This window comes from Spermophilus citellus, assembly GCF_964194105.1.
Source record: "Spermophilus citellus genome assembly, chromosome: 8".
In the NCBI taxonomy this organism is placed as follows: Eukaryota; Metazoa; Chordata; class Mammalia; order Rodentia; family Sciuridae; genus Spermophilus; species Spermophilus citellus.
The window spans coordinates 62515107-62538194 of record NC_138189.1 but is presented as its reverse complement, the minus strand read 5'-3'; the positions used below and the strand labels follow the sequence as shown (position 1 = coordinate 62538194).

Sequence of the window (23088 nt, the reverse complement as noted above, 5' to 3'; positions counted from 1 at the left end):
AAAGACATTGAGAAAAAAAAATCAAAGTGAACATGTACTTCTAACATGGTATATACTAACTCTTAGAATAAAAACCTATCTTTATAAAACCTATCTTTATAGTAATTACATTTTCTTTTTAAAGAGCATTTTCCTATCCTGTTACTAATATTGGCTCTGATGTCTTGTATTAATATAGCTTCATTTACACTCTTCTGAAGTGTTTAATATTTTCATGAAAGGACATTATCTTGTCACATTAAAGTGAATGGAAAATTAATGTTCTGGCATCGTTAAAAAAATGATAGTCTATTGATTCAAAAGAACAGTCTGAATAATTTGCTTCATCACAGTCAAACACTGTTTAATCTTAAGGCACCCCAAAATAAAGAGTTTGAATCTAAAAAAATAATAACAAGTGAGAAGCCAGTTGTGATTGTGCCAGATCTAAATGCACTTGTAAGAAATCAGTCACTTTAATGGATTCTCTTCGGAGAATTCTTTCCCCAAGGTTTAATGAATAGCTTATAGATTTGCATCATCCACTGGCTTCATTCATTTCTATCCACCTATGAATGTCTGTGTTTCTCCTATCCGTTCCCCTTACACGTCTGGCATTTTAGAAGAACCACCATTTGAGCATTGGCATGTGTCATGCCCAGCACGGTCCTAGGTCCTTTATATGTTAACTGCCTGGCATGTATTAAATTTTAAAACCCCATTCATTTCTTCTATGGTGAGATTTTTTGCGAGTCATATAAACATTTCTGGATCATCTGGGCAACCAAATCTACCAAGTGAACACTGTAGTACTGTTTATTGAGATAACTGAAACAGTTTTAAATAATCCACTAGAATTCTACTTCCCAGTTCCCATGGCCTGCACTGGGTGGGTGTAGCTCAGTGGTAGAGCATCTGCCTATCATACAGGAGGCGCTGGTACATAAGGGTGAGCCATTTCATATATATGGCACCAACATGTAAGAAGATTGGAGAATTTGCTCAAGTCCACACAGCCAGTTAAGAAATAGAATCTGAATCTGAATGCCTTCTAGACTATTCTATCTATTCCTGGTGTTTTTTGAAATACAGTCTCTACACTGGTGTGATACTTTAAAATGCATGTGACCTGGTCCCTAGAGATAGTGAATCATAGTTTGAGAAAGAGGGTGACAAGGACTAAATGTTTAAGAAGCTCCCCTGATTCTGTGCCGCATGGATATTTACATGGTTGCTTACAAGAAGACAAAATTGTGTTTAGATCCTAATTGTTTATGAATTCTGAAAACTCAGGGTTTGCATTCTAGCCATGACCTTTTCACTGCCCTCTACCACCCACACATCAAAATATGTTAAAATTACAATGTGCAAATTTAGAGGAGGATGAAATTCCTAATCTATTATGCAACTTTCTATATAGTGAGAATTAAATGGGGAAAAAAAACCTAGTCTGGTTAAAAGAAAAAAAATCTACACACACATACCCCAACTTGAAAAGGAGAATTGGGATTTTATTACTTATTTACTTTTTGGTGTGAGGAATCAAACCAAGAGCCTCACCTATAATAGGCAAATGCTCGACCACTGAGCTGCACCCACCCAGTGCAGGCCAGGGGAACTGGGAAGTAGAATTCTAATGAATTATTTAAAACTGTTTCAGTTCTCTCAATCAACAGCACTACTGTGTTCATTTGGTAGACATGGTTGCCCATATGATCCAGAAATGTTTATGACTTGCAAAAAAAAGTTACCATAGAAGAAATGAATGGAAATTTTTATTCTAATACCTGCCAGACAATGAATGAAGTGCTTTACAACATCTGATTTAACTTTTACAGTGACCTTAATGAGATAGATTTTATTAAAATAGAAGAAATCATCTTGAAGCTATGATGTGCTGAACAGAATTCTGCTAATAAGGATAGCCCCAGAATTTAAACCCACCTCCTTATAACTAAAATGCCCTGTGCTCTACACCACATCACCTTGCCTGCGAGGGGAAGAGGCAGTGGAGGGCCATCTTAGTGGTTCTCAAAGTAGGGTTCCTGGTCATCCCCATCAGAACCACCTGGAATTTATAAGAAGCACAAACTCTCAGGCACTACCTCACTGTTACTGAATCAGCCATGGAGTAGGACTGAGTCTGTTTTTACACTCCCTCCAGATGATTCTAATGCCCTTTAAGAACCACTGCTTGATTTCATTGTCAGCTGCCCAGAGAGCCAAAGCAAAACTAACTAAGCAAACAAGGGGGATTCTTTTATGGGTGTGGAAGAGGAGGAATTTGATGATGAGCTCATTGTTTCAGGAATGTTGACATTTTTACAGCCAAACAGAGCTGTTTGCATTTCCTGCTTCTTTGTAAGTTAATGCCTTGCCATTTAAATTCCTACTCAATAGGAAGCTGAGATTCTTTAAAGTAACCCTAGTACTCCAACAGTGTCAGTACTAGTGTAGGACATCATGGGAATACTTAGAAAAAGCAATTTTAAAAAATTAGGTTTGATCAGATTTCCATCCACATCTCTTAAACACATTTTGTTGCTTTCCTTTTCTCAAACTTGGTCTTCAGATGTCCGTAAAAGGAAAATGACCTCAAGCCAGATGAAAAATAAATTAAAGGAAGGAGCGGCTTTGAAAAGTGGGAGAAAAATAGGAGGGATTTTTGTTTTAGTTTTTGCACTTGGGATTGAATCCAGGGGTGCTCTACCACTGAGAGATATCCCCAGCCCTTTTATTTTTTATTTTGAGACAGAGTCTCTCTCATTAAAATGCTGAGGCTTGGCCTTAAACTTCTGATCCTCCTGCCTTAGCCTTTTCAGTAGCAGGGATTACAGGTCTTCACTACCACACCCAGCAGGATGTCTTTATAGTAAGAACAATTGCTGATACTCACTCTGTGCCAAAAACTGGGCTAAGCACATTTTTTGTATTAGCTCATACAATCCCCACAATAAACATAAAGTAGATACAATAAATCCTATTCACAGATGATGAAACTGATGCTTAAGAAACTTTTCCAAGTTCACAGTCAGTAAGTGGTCTATCCCAATAGCCTTTGCTAGACCAGACTGCATCTCATATGAACCACCTTCTTCTTACCAATATAACTTTCCCTGATCTTCTAAAACTATCTGTTGGAGGTCAGCCACAGGACATGATGGCATAAAACCATCGATGTGTTCAAACTGGCCCTGGGGAACTGTCTGCTGCTAAGAGGTCAATCTGTCCTTGACTTACAAAACATTGTTGTATCATTTCTTCATGCCATGTGTACTGGTGAAGCCAGATTTAAAGTTAGGTAGTCAGTGTAGTTAGGTAAATCGGGTCTAATACCGAGTGAAATCTAAAATGGAGGCCATGCTGGGAATGACTCAGGGAAAACACAGGACAACTCATGGAATGTTAATGAAGTCCCGAAAAGGCCCTAAGCCAAAGTCCACCTCAAAGAAGTGTTAATGAACAGCCCCCAGCAAACTTAAAGATAGCCCATCACAAAGAAGTGTCCCATCTCTCAGGCCTTCCAACCTACATTCCATCACCAAAACTATAAAAAGGGGAAACAACCGCACTTCCACGGATTCCACCTCTTGGGTCCCCTTCTTCCTCCGGGAGAAGCCTTTTCTGCTGTCCTTTAATAAACTTCTAATTTCTACTCTGACCTTGCCTCGGCGTGTGCTTTTCTGGTGTTATTCTTCAACATTGGGGAAGCAAGAACTTGTCACCGGTCAACAGCGGTATCACTGGGTTTGAAAAAAGTTAAACATTTATATTCAGAAGAATGAATAAAAGAGAAAAATGGAAGGTGCCAACTCTGTTGACATAAAATATATTTACAACCAAATGCTCCAGAGCAAGAATAGCAGCAACTGCAAGGTACATTTTGAAGGTGAGGCAAAAACCATATCACCCCCACTTTATAAAACTCCATAAAGGCCAGATTCAAAAATTATGGCTTCAAATCAAAGTCTCTGATAAAACTACAGGACTCCAGAGTTCTCAAAGAGCCAGGGAGAAATGACCACTCTCTGCTCAATGTCAGGGTACTGTTGGGTCGTGAAATTTTATGATACAAGGTGGAATAGATGACAAAAATAAAGCAATCAAAACTTGGAAAATATAAGAGTTCTTGTTCAATTCTCCAAGCAAGAAGTTGTCTTCAAAACCAAAGAAAATTTACTGTAAGACACCTCAAAATGAAATACAGTCAAGTGAGGAAGGTGGTATGAGCTAAACTGCTTCCTCCTAAAAGAGATATGGTGAAGTCCTAACCAACAGCACCACAGAATGGGACCTTATGTGGCTACAAGGTTACTGCCGATGTAGTTTGTTGAGATGAGGTCTTTTTGCAGTAGGATGGGCCCCTAATCCAATATGACTGATGACCTTATAAGAAGATAGTCTCGTACAGACCAATATGCAGGGAGAATGTGATAAGACAATGAAGGTAGAGGCTAGCCTTCTGCAGCTCCAAGGAGCCCAAAGTTTGCCCATGTGGAAGACCAGAATATGCTTCCCTAAAACATGAAGGGTTATGAGCTGAGGACAATTCAGAAGAAAAGAGCACAGTACAGCCTTCTGCCCTCCCTCTGTTGCCTAAACCAGAACATGGATTGACACAGACAAAAGCTCTCACCACAGAGAACAAAAATTAAAGAACAGCTTGAGACCCTGGTCAGCCTGGAACCTGGAGGTACCAGCGGATTTATATTAGCAAGTTTTCCGAACTATTACCAGCCAGTTATTTGCCTTCTCCTCAAATTGCTGCTTATAGAAACTCACAGTCCTTCCTTTTCCTTCATCTTATCATTTATCTAAAAATTTACTCTTTGTAAATGCTACATATGCTTTGAAGATGCTATAGAAGCTGAAAATCAAAGGCACGTCTTTGGGAACTATTCACTCTCCAGGAGTCTCTCATGTATAGACAAAACATGCATGTTAATAAGCTCATTTGCTTTTCTCTTGTTAATCTGGGTTTTGGAACAGGGGTCAGTTCCAGCTATGAATATATGGAGGTTATTTTTACTCCCCTGCACCAGCAAACCATTGGAAGCTAGGAAGAGGTGAGAAGGCCCTTCCTGCAAGTTTTGGAAGGAAGATGGCCCTGCTGACACCTTGATTTTGGACTTCCAGCTTCCAGAAGTATGAGACAGTATTTTTCTATTGTTTGAAGCCACCAGTCTGTGGTACTTCATCACAGAAACCCTAGAAAGCTAATAGAGCAGATAAAACACCAGAGAAAAGGACTGGTAACAATTCTGTTCCACCAGGACACACATCAGGGGCATTTCCTTCTCCCACATACCAGCACCACTCACTGGACCAAGGGAGTGTGAGGGGCAAACTGCCACCCAGAGGGCAGTAAAGAGCAGCAGCAGGTGCCCAATGTGCTTCTGTCAGCAGGAGGGAGGGGCAGCCATCAGGGAGGCCTGATAGAAGCTGACCTCATGGCTTGTTTGCCCTGTGACTAGAGGTCTGAAGGAGATGTTTGCAATCGTTCTGTGCTCACTCAAGCAAGAAATATTCATACACTCCAGCTTTTCTTTTACAAATACAGTGATTTCATCAGGAGCGTCTCTGGAGCAAGAGCATTGGAATGTGATAACAGAGGAGGGTGTGGGCTGGAGCAGAATGTGGCTCAGAAAGCAGAAGACAGGGATAAACAAGCAGTTTGGGACGCATTTTCCATGAAGCATGGCTTGTGAGAGGACGAAGTCGTGACCCCTCAGAAGCCCGTGTCCCTCCATTCAGCTGCCTGGCCCCTGCCTTCTTTAGGCTCCTGGGTCTCACCTCCTGTGTATCTTCCTACCATGCCAGTGTGCACTGTCAAGCAGGCTTTTCTAAAGTACAAAGTCCCTTTTAAATTCTGCTGGTGGCTATTTCTTCCACTCTCTCCTCTGTATGCTGACAACTCCATTTGTAATAGCTCCAGCCCAGACTTCAAATCTGGGCTCTGGTTTTACATATTCACTGTCAACTCCATGTGTCAGTTGGTATCTTACTTATCATTACTTCCTCCCACAGGGGGCACTGACAGTACTCACTGTACTTTGCATCTACCTGTTCATTTAATCCTCAAAGTCACTTTGTGAGGTAGGTACCATTGATTTCCCTATTTTGCCAGGAAGGACACAGAGACACAGAGGGGTGAAGAAACTTGCCCAGAGTCACACAGCTAGTTTGTGGCACAGCAGGATCTGAATCCAGGCAATCTGACTCCAGTCTTATTGCTCATTTGCAATTTGCTCTGCTTCCTCAACCATCCTCATTCCTGTAAACGGTACCGTCAGAGACCTGGCTTCTCAGACCTGGCTTCTCCTTCGGTTCCTTCATCTCCCTTTCCCCCCAAGTCCAGCCCATCAGCAAGTCCTGTAGAGACAATCTCAAAAGGTAATCTCGCCTGCACTCCTCCCCTGCCTCTTTGTCCCTGGTGTCTCTGTACTCCTGGCCATCCGGAGTAGTCTCCTTCTCACTTCTCTCTATTGCTCACCTCCAACTGTCCCCACGTAGCAGCTGAAGATCTGTTAAAGACAAGAGTTCAGATTAGTCATTCCCTTACTTAACAACCTTCTCTGGGCCTGAATCAAGTCCAAACTCCTTGCTCCAGTCCATACAGCCATGAGCGGTTGGTCCAAACTCTTTAGTTGCCCTCATCTGGAGCCTCTCTCTCCTTCATCCTTCACACTTGAGTTCTCTGAAACTTCAGCAGGTACACAGTGAGTTCTTTCCTACCTCAGGGCCTTTGTTCATGCCTCCCACTCTACATGGAAGGTCTTTCTCTCCCCAGTCCTCTCTGTAAGGGTCATCCTCTCTGACACACCTTCCTGGGCACTTGATCCGAATGGTCCTCTCCTTTCTTCTTCATCTTGGCAGCCATTTCCCCTTTAAGGCACACAGCATTCAGTCATTTCTCTGTGTTCATTTCTGTCTCTACCTCCTCTAAAACAAAGTTCCAGAGGGCATAGATATTTGGTTTCACTCACCACCACATAAAACAGATTCTAGTCCAGTCCTTAGCCTCCAGATAGAGGCTTAAAAACAACTGTTGAGAGAATAGATTCAAGATAATGACATCCCTAAGTGTGGAATTTCTCCAAGGTCTACACTAGATAATTGGCTGCCTGATGAAGTGGTTTCTTTCAATAACATCAATGATACAGAAATCAAACCAAGTCTTGGGAGACTTGGGAGATGTTTTAAAGCTGGTGGTGCTTAGTGTACCAAGGTGTTCAGTGATTCTACTTCATTCCCCTCCCTGTCTCTCCAAGCACTCAGGGTGGTGTGGCAAATGCAGCAGTCCCAACTTTCTGGATCGAGCTTAAAACATCAGGTGCCCCAGAAGGACTTCATCAATATAAAAATCTTTCTCAGAATAATTTTCATTATTTGTTTGAAGCAGCTTATGTTTTATAGTTATCTTCTTTTGAGTCATCCAGCACCAGCATCTAAGGATTAAACTTTTGTTTCAAAATTAAAATTTCATACCTAACTTTAATTAAGAATTCTTGACCAGGGGCTGGGGATGTGGCTCAAGCGGTAGCGCGCTCGCCTGGCATGCGTGCGGCCCGGGTTCGATTCTCAGCACCACATACAAAGATGTTGTGTCCGCCAATAACTAAAAAATAAATATTAAAAAAATTCTCTCTCTCTTTCTCTCTCTCCCTCTCTCACTCTCTCTTTAAAAAAAAAAAAAAAAAAGAATTCTTGACCAAATTCTCCTTGTAGCCAAAGGCCATAGAGAGTTGAGACTAATGTGGCTATTCTGATCATATCCTCAGCTCTGTATAGATCTAACTTCATCTTCTGGAGAAGACGCCTCTGTCCAGGAGACCTACAACCTAACTGTGGAAGACACAGGGATTTTGGCTCACAAAAGCGGCAACCTGGCATCATCCATATCCTAAATGGTCCTTGGCTGGAGGACAGAGGCTGGCTGTCTTAATCCAGGCTGCTAAAATAAAATACCATAGACGGAATGGCTTGTAAACAACAGATATGTATTCCTCATAGTTCTAGAGGCTAGAAAATTCAAAATCAAGGCACCAGCAGATTTGGTGTCTGGTCAGGACCCAGTTTCTAATTCATGGATGGTGCCTGCTTGCTGTGTCCTCACATGGTAGAAGGAACTAATCAACTTTTTTGGGTGTCCTTTATAATCCCATTCATGAGGGCTCTGCTCTTGAAAAACCAGCCTCTACCTCAGAGCAAAGCCTGTCCAAGGAAGGGGGCTGACCTTTGTCCTTCGAAAGACCTACAGAGCACTCCTAGGCCCATACCTGCCTCAGTCTGGCTGGGCACAGAATCACGAGCCACTCAAGCAGGAACAAAACTTTATTTTTGAAAAGGCCGCCAATACTCCGTACGCTCCGGCAAGCCAAAAACCGGTCCACCCCCACGCGCGTCTACCGGAACGCCCCCCCCCCAATTCCCTCCTACTATCCTTCCCCAACCAATGGGAACTCTCCAGGAGTCCCGTAACATGAGTCCCGTAGCAGGCCAAGGTGAACAGCAGGAGTCCAATTTCCATATGAATGTAAATCTTAACATAATCATATCATCTCAATGGCTAGCTGGCGTCACCTTACAACCGAAAGTGCCATGCATCATATTATTTGCTTGTGGTTCCTAGCACATACCCACCCTGCTGAGTTGTTTATCTACAAATAACAAGAGAGATCTGCTGCGCCAGGTGTTTCTGACTCAGTCAGGCTAGGTGGGGATCCATAGCAACCCCCTAGCAGCCACCAATCAGCATGAGACAGGGAAACACCTGGGATGCCAGATGACCCTCCCAGTAGTTTATGGTGGTTGATAACATGTTGGGAAACCATGTAGTTCAGCACGTACTCACTCCCCTCATGGCTTAAACCAATCAGTTCAAACGAATCCCCCTCTTGTAGTAACCAATCACCCTTACCCAACTTGTTCCCGCCAGTGAATGTGCTAATCAAGTTTTAGAGTTGTTTTATGATTTCCCCACGGTGTGTGATGATTTGCTAAGAGATGCTATGATGTATGTGATGTCCCTGCCTTCTCCAAAGAATGTATAAAACTGCTGCAAACCCTGGGCTTGGGGTCTCTCGGTCACTGTGCTGTGTGTGTGTGTGCGCGCACAGGTGCAGAGGACCGAGCTAGCTCGCAATAAACACCTCTTTGCTGCTTACATCAATCTTGGTCTCTAGTGGTCTTTTGGGGATCTCGAATTCTAGCATAACACTCTCATGACCTACTTACCTCCCATATCCCAATACCATCACCCTGGAAGTCAGGATTTCAACATTCAGACCATAGCATTGCATTACAGGATTTGGGGACTGCAGTGATAAAATCCACTCTCTAACCACCACCTCACTCCTACAGGGAAAGGAGTCTACCCCCGAGGGGACAAGATCAGGGACAGCTACTGTTTGTAATGTTCTGGAAAGAAACACTTTTTTTGCATAAACAGCTAGAGTCACTGCTGTTTACACAGCATGATGGCAAAAAAATGCATTATTTTATGGGTTATTTATAAATTTGTTTTGGAAATGAACATCCTAACATATTGCCCCAGATTTAAAAGTTCTTCCTAATATAAAGTAAATCCAGACAAGGAAATTCCTTGAACAGTTCACAAGAAGACTACTGGAGTTCTTTCTGGCCCTTGGAGGATCCTAAAGCATCATAAAAGAGAGTGGTGACATCTCCCCAAATCTCATGCTAATCTTGCCCCCTTCTCTCACTTCTTGAGGATTTTCTGGCAACTTTCAAATATACCTCACCAGTCTGCCTCAGAGCTTGACACCTGCTGTTTACACCAGCACCTGCAGGGGTGCTCTTCCTAAGCTCACTCCTTCACCCCTGCTCATCTACCTGAGCATCTTTGTTTTCCCCCAAAACACTTAAAACTGATTTGCTATATCATACATTTCTTTGGTTATTTCTGCTTTCGATAATAAAATGTAAGTTCCATGGTTTTTAAATTTCTTTCTCCACTGTATCACCAGAGCCTAGTCTAGCATATAGGAGTTGTTTAGTAAAAATCGGTTGAATGAATAAGTGAATAAAACATATTTTCTTGTCTAGATCTTGCTTCTTTTGACAATTCTCAAATGACACTGTTATACTTGAATTCGGGACCCACAAAAGACCACCAGAGACCAAGATCCATGTAAACAGCAAAGAGGTGTTTATTGCAAGCTTGCTCGGTCCTCCGCGCGCTCACACACAGCAACAAGTGATGCTAAGAGCTCAGGGTTTGCAGCAGTTTTATACATTCTTTGGAGAAGGCAGGAACCCCCACATACATCATAGCATCTCTTAGCAAATCATCACACATTGTGGGAAAATCAAATAACAACTCTAAAACATGATTAGTGTATCAAGTGGCGGGAAAGAATCTGGAAAGAATTATTGGTTAGTTCAAGGGGTTGACGCATTTAAAATTGATTGGTTTAAAGGGGGGTATGTGCCAAACTGCAGGGCTTCTAGTTTAGATGCTGGTCACCACAGCTAGGTGGGGGCCATCTGGAATTTCAGATATGTGGTTATCTTGGCCTATCTTAGGTGATCACCAACTGCTTCTGAGAACTGTTTCCACAGAGCTTTTCTGTAGTATTTTCCTGACTTTAGGACTACAGTAGGTCAGAGGTTAAGTTTCAGAGCAAAATGAGGTCCCAAGCAGAATGAGATTACTTAGGTCTTTCAACACAACCAGATTTTCAGAGCTTCATGTCACATGTCAAAATCTTACAGATGCATTTTTATTTATTTATTTTTATACATACCAGGGATTTAACCCAAAGGAGTTTTACCACTGACTATAACTATATATTTAGTCCTTTTTAAAAAAAAATTAAGTTTTTGAGTCAAGGTCTCACTAAGCTGCTTAAGGTTTTACTGAGTTCTTGACACTGGCCTTGAACTTGTGATCCTCCTGCCTCAGCCTCCGGAGTTTCTGGGATTACAGATATATGCCACTGTGCCTGGTTTCACCTTTTCTAATCCCTGTTCACATGGAGCTGTCACTACTCCTATTTAAACATGCCTCTAGAACCTGTGCGATAAATTTAATCAAACACAGAGTAAAACAAAAGGAGCCAAGATCTGATAAGGGAGGACCAGACAGACTTGAGAATTTTCTGCCCTTTTGACTTCTTCTCTTTCAAATCATGTAAGGCCTGTGTATTAATCCTATGATGCAGTACTCTAAAATACTAACAGCTTTGTATCCACCAAACAATATACTTTCAAGAGAATCAAATCATACCTTCTCCTTTTCACATTCTTTCCTCTCCAATTTAAAACTTTCTCTTTTCCTCTTAGCCTCTGATTTACCAGATTTATTCCTGGGTACTTATTAGATTCAGAATTTATACTTTCATCATGATTAAATATGGAAGAGGGACCCTCCCTCCTTCATAGCAGGACTCAGATCAGGGAGTGGCAAAGAACAGCTCCTTCCTGTTCATTCCATTCATTCCTAGGGAGCCTCACTCTCCTCCCTCAGATTTTAGAGTATTTCTTTCCAGGCTTCATCCTGAAACAAAGCTTTACTGTTTAGATGTGGAACCCAGGTCTAACCTGTTTTTCATTGACTTCCTCCAGAGGGCCATCAGTCACTGTGCCAATATTTACCTAAAGAAGCCTCAGGGAATGTGGTTTAAAACACAGAGAGGAAATTGCAATCATGTTGAGAAGTACCTAACCAGGAAAAAGACCTGTTCTGCCTGGGATAAGAAAAGTCCATTTCAAAGAAAATAGCATCAAAGCCAGCTCTTCCAGGTGGTAGATGAGAGCTGGGCCAGAGGAGGAATCCAGCTGGCTCCACATGGGCACACAAGTGTTCTCCTCACATTTGTTTTAAATCTGCACGGTCATGAAGAGCAAGCCCACCAGGAAAGAAAGATATAGTGAGAGGTCCAGAAATATGCAATTGAACAGGGCTCTCAAAACTCCTTGAACCCATGAGCAACAGCATGCAAATGTCCAAAGCTGGTGGCATCCAAGGGACAGAATTTGAAAGGTATTACCTTCCCAAATTCTTTCATCTTAGTACACTACACCCTTCCTGAGAGCCCCACCACTGAGTTAACCCTGGAAGTGAGACCACTGGGTCCTCATGTGTTCAACTACATCAATGTTCTTCCCAGAAAAGAAAGGAAGGGTCAGGTGGGGAGGGAGGCTGGACTCTCACCATGAACACATCCTTCTGGGTTCCATTTTCCTCTTTGCAACTTTCTACTGCCCATCAGCCTTCCTCAACTTTTATACCATGAAGATCCTTATTTGTTTTTGAGTCATGTTTTTGAATGATTCTGTCTTTATTTATTATAAAACATAAGTTCACTTCCCATTTATCCTCATCATTACAGATACAACTAACAAATAAAGCTTCTGATCAGTATTAAGATAACCAGTGTCTTTAGTCTTGATATAATTTTAATTAAAAAATAAAGAAATATGATGTTTTGGAAACTGTGCTTTAATGTGAGTCACATATGTACAGATAGGTACAGTATAATAAGGAATTTTCTGTTAATAGTAATTAATAAAATAGAATACTTAAAGCTAATTATGATAACATAATACATAATGATATATAACAATAATAATTAACTTATATAATACTATATTTGCCTGGTTTGTGGCAAAGAGGTTCAAAAACCCTTGTAATTTTCTAGTAATGTGAGTGGTTTTTCTACGCTACTGAGGTGACACCCATCAGGCCCTTAGATAGACCCAGGATGAGAGCTGGTCACCTGAGAGACCAAACATGTGATTATAGGGTTGGAGTTTAGGATCAAACCAACCTTGGAGAAGAAAGGAGGGCTGAGCTTGGTAAAGTGATAAATAGTTTAATCAGACATGCTTACATAGTGGAACCCTGATTAAGATCCTGGACACTGAGCCCAGGGGAGCTTCCTGACTGGTGAAAACGCTGTTGTGCGGGGAAGGTGACGCGCCCTGACTTCACGGGGAAGAGCATGGAAGCTCTATGGCCAGGATTGTTCCAGATCTTGCCCTGAGTGTATCCCTTATAAGAAATCTACAGTCATGAGCACATGTTTTCAATGAGAACTCTGAGTCAGACTAGTGAATTCTGAATTTCAGGGGATCATGGAAACACCCAAATTTATGGCTAGCCAGTCAGTCAGAAGTTTGAGTGTTACCCAAGGTGCGACTGACATCTAAAGTGAGAGCAACCTCATGGAGGACAGAGCTCCTAAACCTAAGGAATCAGATGCTAACTTCAGGAAGTGTTAGAATTGGACTGGAAACAGAGCACTGTATGTCTTTAAAGACACATATATTTAAGATACCATAAAATACTAAAATTAGAAGTAGTCAGAAAGAATCTATTTGAGAACAAGCCATCTCTTTCAGAGAACCATTTCAATGAGGAAGAAATGATATTAATTTGAAATAAAATCAAATTGGAAAATAGGCAGAGGCTTTTTTATTAAGACAGTTTAGAGAATTATTAAGTAAATAATAAATAATAATTATTATTAATTAGCAGAGAATATGATTTTTAGAATAAAATTGATATATTAAAATGATAATGAAAACAACTAAAATTTGTTGAATGTCTACTCCATTGCAGGCACTGTTAATGTATTTTATAGGAAATGGTTTAATTCTTATAAGCACTGGATGATGTAGGCACGACTATTATGCCCATTTATAGATGAGAAAACTGAGGCAAAAGACTAGGTCATTTGCTTTTTAATCAAGTATGGCTCCGTAAAAGGTAAAATTGAGATTGTGGGGAGCTATCTTTATTTTGCTCCCACTAGAACCTATTGCGCTAGGTACTTGCTGCTTTAATTGTTTATCTATGCTTTGGATGAACTTCAAGACACAGTTCATAAGCACTGTATTTATGTAAAATTATATTTTTATCCCTTGGTTCCAGAGAGGCTCTATGTTCCCTTTCCTCCTTTTGTAAACTGGAGTTTAGAACAGGGAAAAAAGGATGTATAACATGTTAGAATGTTGTTGACATTGATTATGGGTTCATCTGGAAACATTCTAATAGCATATAAAAATTCTAAATTGAGAGTTTAAACAAAATAGGAATTACATTTTAAAAAGCAAGTTAGGAATTGACCAACGAGGAAAGAGCTCAGAGAAAGCATTATAGGGAGCACGCATAGGAAAAAATATATTGCTTTTGTATCTTAATAAAAAGTCATGCCCTGAGATATTCTAATTTGTGAGCTTTCTGAGTGCTTGCTAGGGACCTAATGACAAAGAACCCTGAGTTCAAGGAGTAGAGACCAATAAAATATCAGACCCTTTCATCAAGGGTAAAGGAGTAGAACACAGGACTGAACATAGATATTTAAAACTTCAAAACAAAGGAAATACTGATGTAACAGAGATTGTTTGTGTATGTAAAACAATGGTAGCATTACAGTACTCCTAGATCCGCTGAAATCAATTGAGCCTGGACACACTTGGACATAAATTCTTTGAATAACAAAGTGCTTAAGTTGTCTTTCAGGAAAAGCCTGCAGAATCCACTTAAGGAGGGTTTGGAACTGACTTTTCAAGGATGGACATGCGCAGAAGAAGCCAGCTCCTCCAGTCAGTGACCTTTTGATGTCACAAGCCTAAAATCTCCTGCACAGAACATAGTTCCCCCAGGAAAAGAAACACCAGATCTACGAAGAGGCATGAGGACTGACTATGTGTGCATGAGCGATCCTTACAACGCCCCTTTCTTGCCACCCAATCAACAAGCAGCTTCTCCCCTCTTCTTCCTGTAAACTCCCCCACTCTGCGGCAGATTTGAAACCCTGTTTAGCTCCTGACCTCCTTGCCAGTTGACTGCAACATAAACTTTTTTTGTTTTGCCAAATCCTGAGCCATAGCAGTGACTTCTGTGTGCATCAGGCAGTGAATCCTTGCTCCAGAACAGAACTTTGTGATAAGAGCAGTTACAGTTGTAAATCTGAATTTACCATTTTCAAGTGCATAGTTGAACAATGATCAGAATATTCGCACTGTTTTCAAAAGATTACCAAAATGTTTTTGTCTTGCAGAACTGAAACTCTATAGGGACTAAAACACAATTCCCCCTTTTCCTCTTTACCCCTGACAACCACCATCCTGCTTTCTGATTCTAAGAATTTGTGTACTTTAGATGTCTTGTATAAATGGAATCACACAATATTTGTGTTTTTATTACTGGTTTATTTCACTTAACGTATCGTGCTTGAGACTCATCCATCTAACCATGTGACAAGATTTCCTTCCTTATGAAGGTTACATGATACTCCATTCTGTGTACATAGCACTATTCATCTGTCAATTGACATTGGCTATAGTGAAGCACTGTAATGAGCATGGTATACAAATATCTCAAGACTCTGCTCTCATTCTTTTGGATATATACCCAGAAGTGGGATTGTTCAATTATATTTGAACAGTTTTATATTTAATTTTTTGAGGAGTTTCCATGTTGTTTTCTGGAGCAGTTGGGTTCTTAATCTCTGTTCTCTGAGATCTCACTCAAATATTAATTCTTTAATTTGGAAAAAGAAGAAAAGTAAAAAAGAAAAAAGGAGGCAGTATAAGTCCCTCTTGCTAGGGCCTCTTTCTTCACTTCCCTCTTGTCTCCACATAGTTTCCCCTTACTGGCCTGCTCTCTGCTTGAAACCAAATGCTCCCATTTCCTAATGCAGCCAGACTCCCAACCCCTATGGTAATCACAACAATGTCCCTCTCTTAAAATATACACACAGGAATCACTGGACAGGGTGAATGGGTTCAGTCACATGACAAAAGGGGCTTTGCAGATGTAATTAAGGTTCCATATCTTTAAATAGGGAGATTATCCTGGATTATCTGCACCCTTAAAAGCAGATGCACCTTTAAAAGCAGAGAACTGTCTTGAGCTGAAGGAAGAAGAGGAAGACAGGAAAGATGCCCCAGAAAATAAAGCCAAAGAGGTTCCAGGTGCCAGAAGGATTCAAGGTACCAAAGCTGGTGCTGAGCTACAGAGGCCAAATGCAAAGAGTGAGCAGAGGCCTCTAGGAGCTACAGGCAGACCCTGCTGGGGTCAGCAGAGACCTTAGCAGAGACCTACAACTGTAAGGAACCAAACTCTGCAAGAACTTAAGTGAGCTGAGAGGAGGATTCTTCTCGAAATCTCCAGAGTGGAATGCACCTTGCCAATATCTTGATTTTAGTGCCATGAGACCCATTTCAAGCTTTTAACATATAAAACTATGAGATATTGCTTTAAACTGCTAAATTTGTGGTAACTTGTTATGGCTGCAACAGGAAACTAATACATTCATACTCACCCGAGTCTCTCCCAGCCCTTCAAAGGTGTCAGCTGGAGAGCCTGACCAACCAATTCTGTGTCTACTAACTAATGCACAAGGGCTAGCATTTTGGAGAGATGCTTTATTTTCATCTGATTCTGCTAGCAGTCAATAAAAACAACAGATATCAGATCTGGAAAGAGGCAGGATTAGCTTCCTGTTCAGTGGTATGAGAATAATGTGGGGCCAAGTGAAGCCTTGCATCAGCACATCCTCCTCTCCATGCCAGGCGAAGGGCTGGTCATAGCTCTCATGCTTTACTTTAAACTTCTTCCACCCCTTACTGATAAAATATATGTTCATAGTTTAAAGAAACAAATTGAAGAGCACAGAAGGTGATACTATGAAAAGTAAAAGCATCCTTGCTCAAACTCCCACATTTCTAGAAAGTATTCATGTAATAGTCTATATCTAGATCTTTTTCCTTTCTTTCAAACAGAATTGCTCTATACACACCATTCTGTAATTTGATTTATTTTTAATTAATATATTCTTTTCCAATTTTGTAAAATAATACATATAGAACTGACTGCCTTTTCCTCCTTCTTTTTAATGATCATATATAAATGGCTATAAGCCATACTTTATAATTTAGTAATTTATACAAACAAATGGCCATTTATGCCAATTTTTTAAAATATTTTTTTTAGTTGTAGTTGGACACAATACCTTTATTCCATTCATTTATTTTTATGTGGTGCTGAAGATTGAACTCAGGGCACTGCGTGTGCTAGGCGAGCATTCTACCGCTGAGCCACAACTCCAGGCCCTGAATATTTTCACTAACACAGTGAGGTGCAACATCTTTTAATGTATTTGTTGGATATTTATAATACTTTCCATTTCCTAGTTATGTCCCTTAGAAATTTTTCCATCAAGTTCCTTTTTTAAATTGATTTATTCAAGTTACTTGTGTGTCAAAGATATAAGTCTCATGTTTGATATGCTGAAAATATATTTTCCCCGTAGGCTGTGTTCTGACTCTACTAACAAGGTTGTTTACTGTCACCATTATAAATTTATATGTAAATAGATCAATATTTTTCTTTTAGGCTTTTAGTTCGGGGTCATGGTTGTAAATGCCTTCCCCACTCCAAGATTATTTTTTAAATCTACCCATATTTTATTTTCTTCATTTATATATTTTATTCATCTGATATTTATTTTACTGTAAAAAGGGAGAAGGAATACAGACTTACTTTATCACCAAACAGAAATTTTGCTAACTTTATTTAATGAAAAAGCCATATTTTTCTCACTGACATGAATAAAAGTAACATTAAATAAATTTATATAATAAATATATAGTAAATTTATTCTGTTTTTTACCTCTCTGCTTTGGTGTCATCACAAATTATTTTAACCATGCAACTTTATAAAATATCATAATATTTTAGTTTTAGATATCCTTTAGCTTTTTTGCCTTTTTTTTTCAAGTGGAATTTTTATCAATTTTCAAAAAATTTTCTCAATATTTTGACTTCGTGTATTTTGATTTCACTTGGATAAGTTACTGTGTTGTGAAGGCTTGAATTTTACTTACCCAGATAGATGCCATGGTATCCTTTTCCTTGAGTTGAGATCACACTAATCTATTAAAAGAAAAAGATCACTAAATTGTATAAATCTGTGATTCAGAATGCAATCATCTCAGTCCAACTCTTAATCTTTAATCTAGAAAACAGAAGTCAACATTCAAAGAAAAAGCCTTCTCAGGAAGAGTAATCCTATTTGCTAAACAAATAATTACTGGACACCTTCTATATCCGAGGCACTGTGCTAGATCTTTGAAGACTCTACAAAGGAGAAAGAAATCTCCACACTTGAGAGGTTACAGACACGCTTCCTAGAAAGCCTATTTTTTACTTATTTAAATTCTAGTAGCTGGGTGTGAGCTGGGTGTGCTGGAATGCACCTGCAGTCCCAACTACTCTGGAGACTGAGGCAGAAGAAAGGCTTGGACCCAGGTGCTTGAGACCAATCTGCATAACACAGCAAATCCCTTCTCAAAGAAATCAACTAGAACTATGTCTACTGCTCTCTTTTAATCAGGACAGACTGCCATCACAGGGAAGAAAAAGAAAAGAAAAAAAGGAGGGAGGAAAAAAGAAAACACAGGAAACTGCTCTTCCCCACTAAACCAACACAAATTCCAGATGGCTTCAGTTAGCTTCCTTGTGCTTCATTATGGAACCTCATGCATCCTTTGCAAGCCTCCAAGCCTAATGCCGGTTATAAACAGACACATCTGCTCTTTGAGGAGACCAGGCCAGTCCCTGGTAGGTGCAGAGGTGAAAGGGGCAGTTCTTTCATTGGGAACCAGAGCACACTTTCTATAAGTAGACTTTATTCATTGGCAAGTGTCCAGGATTGATTTAGAAACACAAGTTGCTCCCGCCCATCCTGGGAGCAAAATAATCTAAAAATTCAACTATAGCCCCAAAGCAAAGTTAAACAGGAAATCACAACAAGAATCCCTGGAAATATTTAGGCCTGGGTTTCTCAGGCTCTCAGTAGCCTAGCAGTTGGGGCTCTAGTTAGAGTCTAACCCACATTTCTCCCTATGTAGTATATAATGGATACAAGATGCTATTAGTTGTAGTTTTGATGCAATTTCTTTGAGCCTCAGTTTCCTCATCTGTAAGAAGAGGAGAGGGCTATTGCTAGCATTGAATGAGATGATATGTATGATAATGTTGAATGGGGTCTTGTGTTCTCACTATGTGGCAGGTCATGCAAAAAGTACTATGAGGTCAATTCCACAAGGCTGGGGATGTCTGTTCACTAAAGCATAGTAGGCACTGAAAAAATATTTACTGAATTAATGAATGGCTTAATACAAGCCTCATAACAATGTAGTGCATTAGATATCAGTAATAACACCTTCATTTTGTATGTGAAGAAGCAGGAGGCACAGAGAGTTATGAAAGTGTTCCACAGTCACAGTTTGTGAGTAGACTCTACTAACTGGAGAGAGACTCAAAGGTATGAACTTGATGACCCACTTCTTGACTTACTAAGGTGCCTGACCGTACCTGGCCCAAACTGACACTCAGTATTTGTTGATCTAGTGTAATGTATAAATAATTAAGAAGTATTACTGATCTATCATTTACCTTTTAAGAAGTATTACTCCACTGTGGAGGCCAAATGACCTAAGCAATAGAATTTTAAAACATGTCCTTCCTGAAGAGCATTACAGTGGTTACATAATTTCCTTTTACTTCTTCCTTGATCCTTATTTCTAAATAGATTTCTTCACATAACCAAACAACTCTGAAAACAAGGATTTGGTTTTCTTTACAGTTTAAATTCTCTTTTCTGTCTGAAGATTCTGCCTTCATGAAACCAGTGGCAATATCTTCACGGAATAACGTTTTCAATAGTTACATTTAAGATGTCAATGAAAAAAGTAGTAACTGAGTTCTTTCAAAGGGCGAAACCTGTTATCTGTGTTGAACATAAATCCTTGGAAAGAAGTTAGCCTGATCTGTGTGACTTCTTATCAGCAGCCAGAGGGGCCTCCAGCTCCCCAGAACTCGCAGCCCCAGTGGAAACTACAATTTCCTATATTTGGTCATCTGCAATCAAGTGCCCACATGCCAAAGGGAATGATTCATGTTTAATGAATCGGGATTCTGTTGCAATCAAAGAAAACGGTGAGTCTTTTCAGGAGAAAGCAAACTTCTCCAACTTCCAACGCCCAATGTCCTAATCGACCTCTCCCACCTCAGAAAATAAAATTAAGTAAAATAAAATAAATTGCCTACGTGAAGAGAAGAACATGCTCACAGGATGGGTGGGTTCCTCTGAGTCAGCCCACCTGGACACTGAGGACCACTATAACTCCCAGCTTTTCTCCCCCCCCCCCCCTTCCCAAGACCTTCAGGAACAGGGAGGCAGAGACGTCTAACTGGATCCCCTTGCGCTGCTAGATGCAATGAAAAGTGAATTTTCCAGGGGGCCAAGACAGCTAGGTGTCAGCTGGAGCCCTGCCAGGACCCTAGCTGGGTGATCCTCCCAGGGAATCACACTTTTGTTCCCAGGGACTTCAGTTTCCTAGATTCTGAAATGCAGGAAATGACCTTTGTGTCCACTAAGCCCCTTCAGGCCCGCGCCAGTGAGGGGGTCGGTACCCCGCGCCCACGCCAGCACAGCGCTGCCCCGCACCGACCGCGCTCGAGGGGGTTAGTGGGTCAGGCGCATCTACCGCCCCAAGTGGCTAGAGAGGGTCCGCGGGAGAGGCTCGCGGTTTAACTTACCGGAAAAGCACAGCAGAAGGAGACGCCAGTGACCCCAGATCCTCGCCGGTGAAGGTGTGCGCCCCGCGCGCTGGTGCTCCGTGCGCTCCCGGCAGCGACCGCACCCCTTCCTTCGGCCACTCCTCGCCCGTGGACTCCACCTGATCGCGGCCCCAGGCCCGGGAAAAGGAAGCCGCACCCCTCTGCCGCTGGGGCTTCCGCATTGCACACAGAGCTCCAGCCCTTGGCCCAACCGGGTCTCTAAGCTTTCCCACTGGCCTCTCCCTCCATTCTCATGTGGAAACCCATTTCCCCGGTTTTCGTACATTTGGGTCTTCAAGTTTATTGCAGTGCTTATTTTGATCAGTGTGGATCCAGAGATTGGACAGTCCCCTGATCTCCTGATAAAAGGTGACAGATATCTAACACCCACAACAGTAACATTTGTCTATTATCTACATTGTGTCAGGCATATTCTCAATGCTTTACACCTGAATTGATTTAAATCTGTATTACAGCAACTCCATAAGATAGATACTATTATTATTCTCTTTATGAGGAAATCGTGACACAGAGATTACCGTAAATTAAGCAAAATCGAGCAGAAAGTAAATGGCAGAATCGAAATTTTAAATTAATTCTTATTGATGCATTATAGTTACACATGATAGAGAGATTCATTGTGACATATTTGTACATGCAAATAACAATTTGGTCAATCTCATTTCCCAGTACTTCCCTTTTCTGTCCTCTCCTCTATGGCTCTGTATTCTACTGGTCTCTTTTAATTTCATTAGATCCACTCCACAAATATACCTTTTCCCTCTTTTTTCTTTCTAGCTTCCATATATGAGGAAAAAACATATGACCATGGAATTTCTGAGTCTGGTTTATTGCTCTCAACATGATGTTCTTCAGTTCCACCAATTTTTTTCTGCAAATGATATGATTTTGTTCTTTATAACTGAATAAAACTACATTGTGTATGTATGTCACATTCTCTTTATCCGTTCATCTGTTGATGGACACCTAGGCTGGTTTATAATTTGGTTATTGTAAATTGTGCTGTTATAAACATGAGTATGCATGTATTGCTATATAATTCTTTTGAATAAATATCCAGGAATGGTATAGCTGGGTCTTATGGTGGTTCCATTCCTAGTCTTTAGAGAAAACTCCATATTGATCTTCATAGTGATTGTACTAATTTACAATCCCACCAACAGTGCAAAAATATTCCTTTTCTACTACATCCTCACCAGCACTTACTATTACTTGTATTTTTTTTTATACCAAGGACTGAACCAGTGGCACTTAACCACTGAGCATTATCTCCAGCAACACCCCCCTCCCATTTTTAATTGAGACAGGATCTGGCTAAGTTGCTAAGGTTGGTTTTGAGCTTGTAATCCTCCTGCCTCACGACATCCAAGCTGTTATTATTTGTATTTCTGATGGTTGCTATTCTAACTGGAATGAGATGAAATCTCAATGTAGTTTTTATTTGCATTTCCCTAATGGCTAAAGATCTTGAACATTTTTTCATATATCTGTATTTCTTCGTTTGAGAAGCACCTGTTAAGTTCATTTACCCATTTATTAATTGGATTATTATTATTATTATTATTATTATAGTGTTAAGTTTGTTGGGTTCTTTGTATATTTCTGGACATAAATCCTCTGTTTAGATTGTCTCCCATTCTGTAAGTTCTCTCTTCCCATTTTTAATTGTTTCCGTTGCTGTGCAGAAGCTTTTTTAATTTGACACCATCAGTTTACTAATTCTTAGTATTATTTCCTGGGTTTCAGGAGTCCTATTGAGAAAATCATTGTGCAATGATTTATGTGATGAATTACATTAATTGATTTCTATAAGTTGAACCATCCTTACATCCCTGGAGTGAAACAAACTTGATCATGATGTACAATCTCCTTAGTGTGCTGTTGAATACAATTAGCAAATATTTTATTATGGATTTTTGCATCTATGTTCATCAAGGATATTAATCTATAGTTTTCTTTGCTTGATGTGTCCTAATTAAGGTTGTACTGGTTTTAGAGCTAGATTTTTCAACCCAGATATTTTAGTAGTCCTTCTGGTAAGCTTATTCACTCTCTCAGATAAGACTTAGAACCAAAGGCTTGGGGAGATAATATGGTGAATGGCATTTTCGGCATTTGGAACAACAAAACGAATCAAAAGGCTAAAAATCAAAGTCCTATTTGTATCGAGGGAATTGTGAGCAGTTGTATGTTGAAGAATAGAGTGAAAAATAATAAAAATTACTATTTATTGGGTAGCAGGCATTGAAGTGTTTGATTACACCATCTTTTTTTTCTTTTTAATCTTCAAGGAAATTCTAACAGCTGTTAGTTTATTAGCATTTGTAGAAAAGGAAACACAGCTTAGAAAAGTCAATGATTTACCCAGGGGCCATGTAAGTGAAAAATATTATAGCTGGGATTGGTCAGCATTGGACTCTGTCCTGAAGTTACTCCGCCTCCAGGCAGAGCTAAATCAAGAATGATATGTTTCCTGTATTTGGGAA

At 40.3% G+C, this 23088-nt stretch overlaps 1 protein-coding gene across 3 annotated transcripts in view; it reads right to left on the bottom strand.

Annotated features, from left to right (window-relative positions):
* Positions 1–20762, bottom strand: part of ANXA3 (annexin A3) — a 64588-nt gene extending 43826 nt beyond the window's left edge. The window contains exons 1-2 of one of the 3 annotated variants that reach the window (XM_081302965.1): positions 20561–20762; positions 17842–17890 (exon numbers count right to left, since the gene is read on the bottom strand). In XM_081302965.1, the coding sequence (XP_081159091.1) occupies positions 17842–17856 (15 nt within the window). In that variant the 5' untranslated portion in view covers positions 17857–17890; positions 20561–20762. The remainder of the gene's footprint in view (positions 1–17841; positions 17891–20560) is intronic. The other 2 variants (XM_081302966.1, XM_081302964.1) reach the window with 2 other exon arrangements.
* Between the last annotated feature and the right edge of the window lie 2326 nt (positions 20763–23088).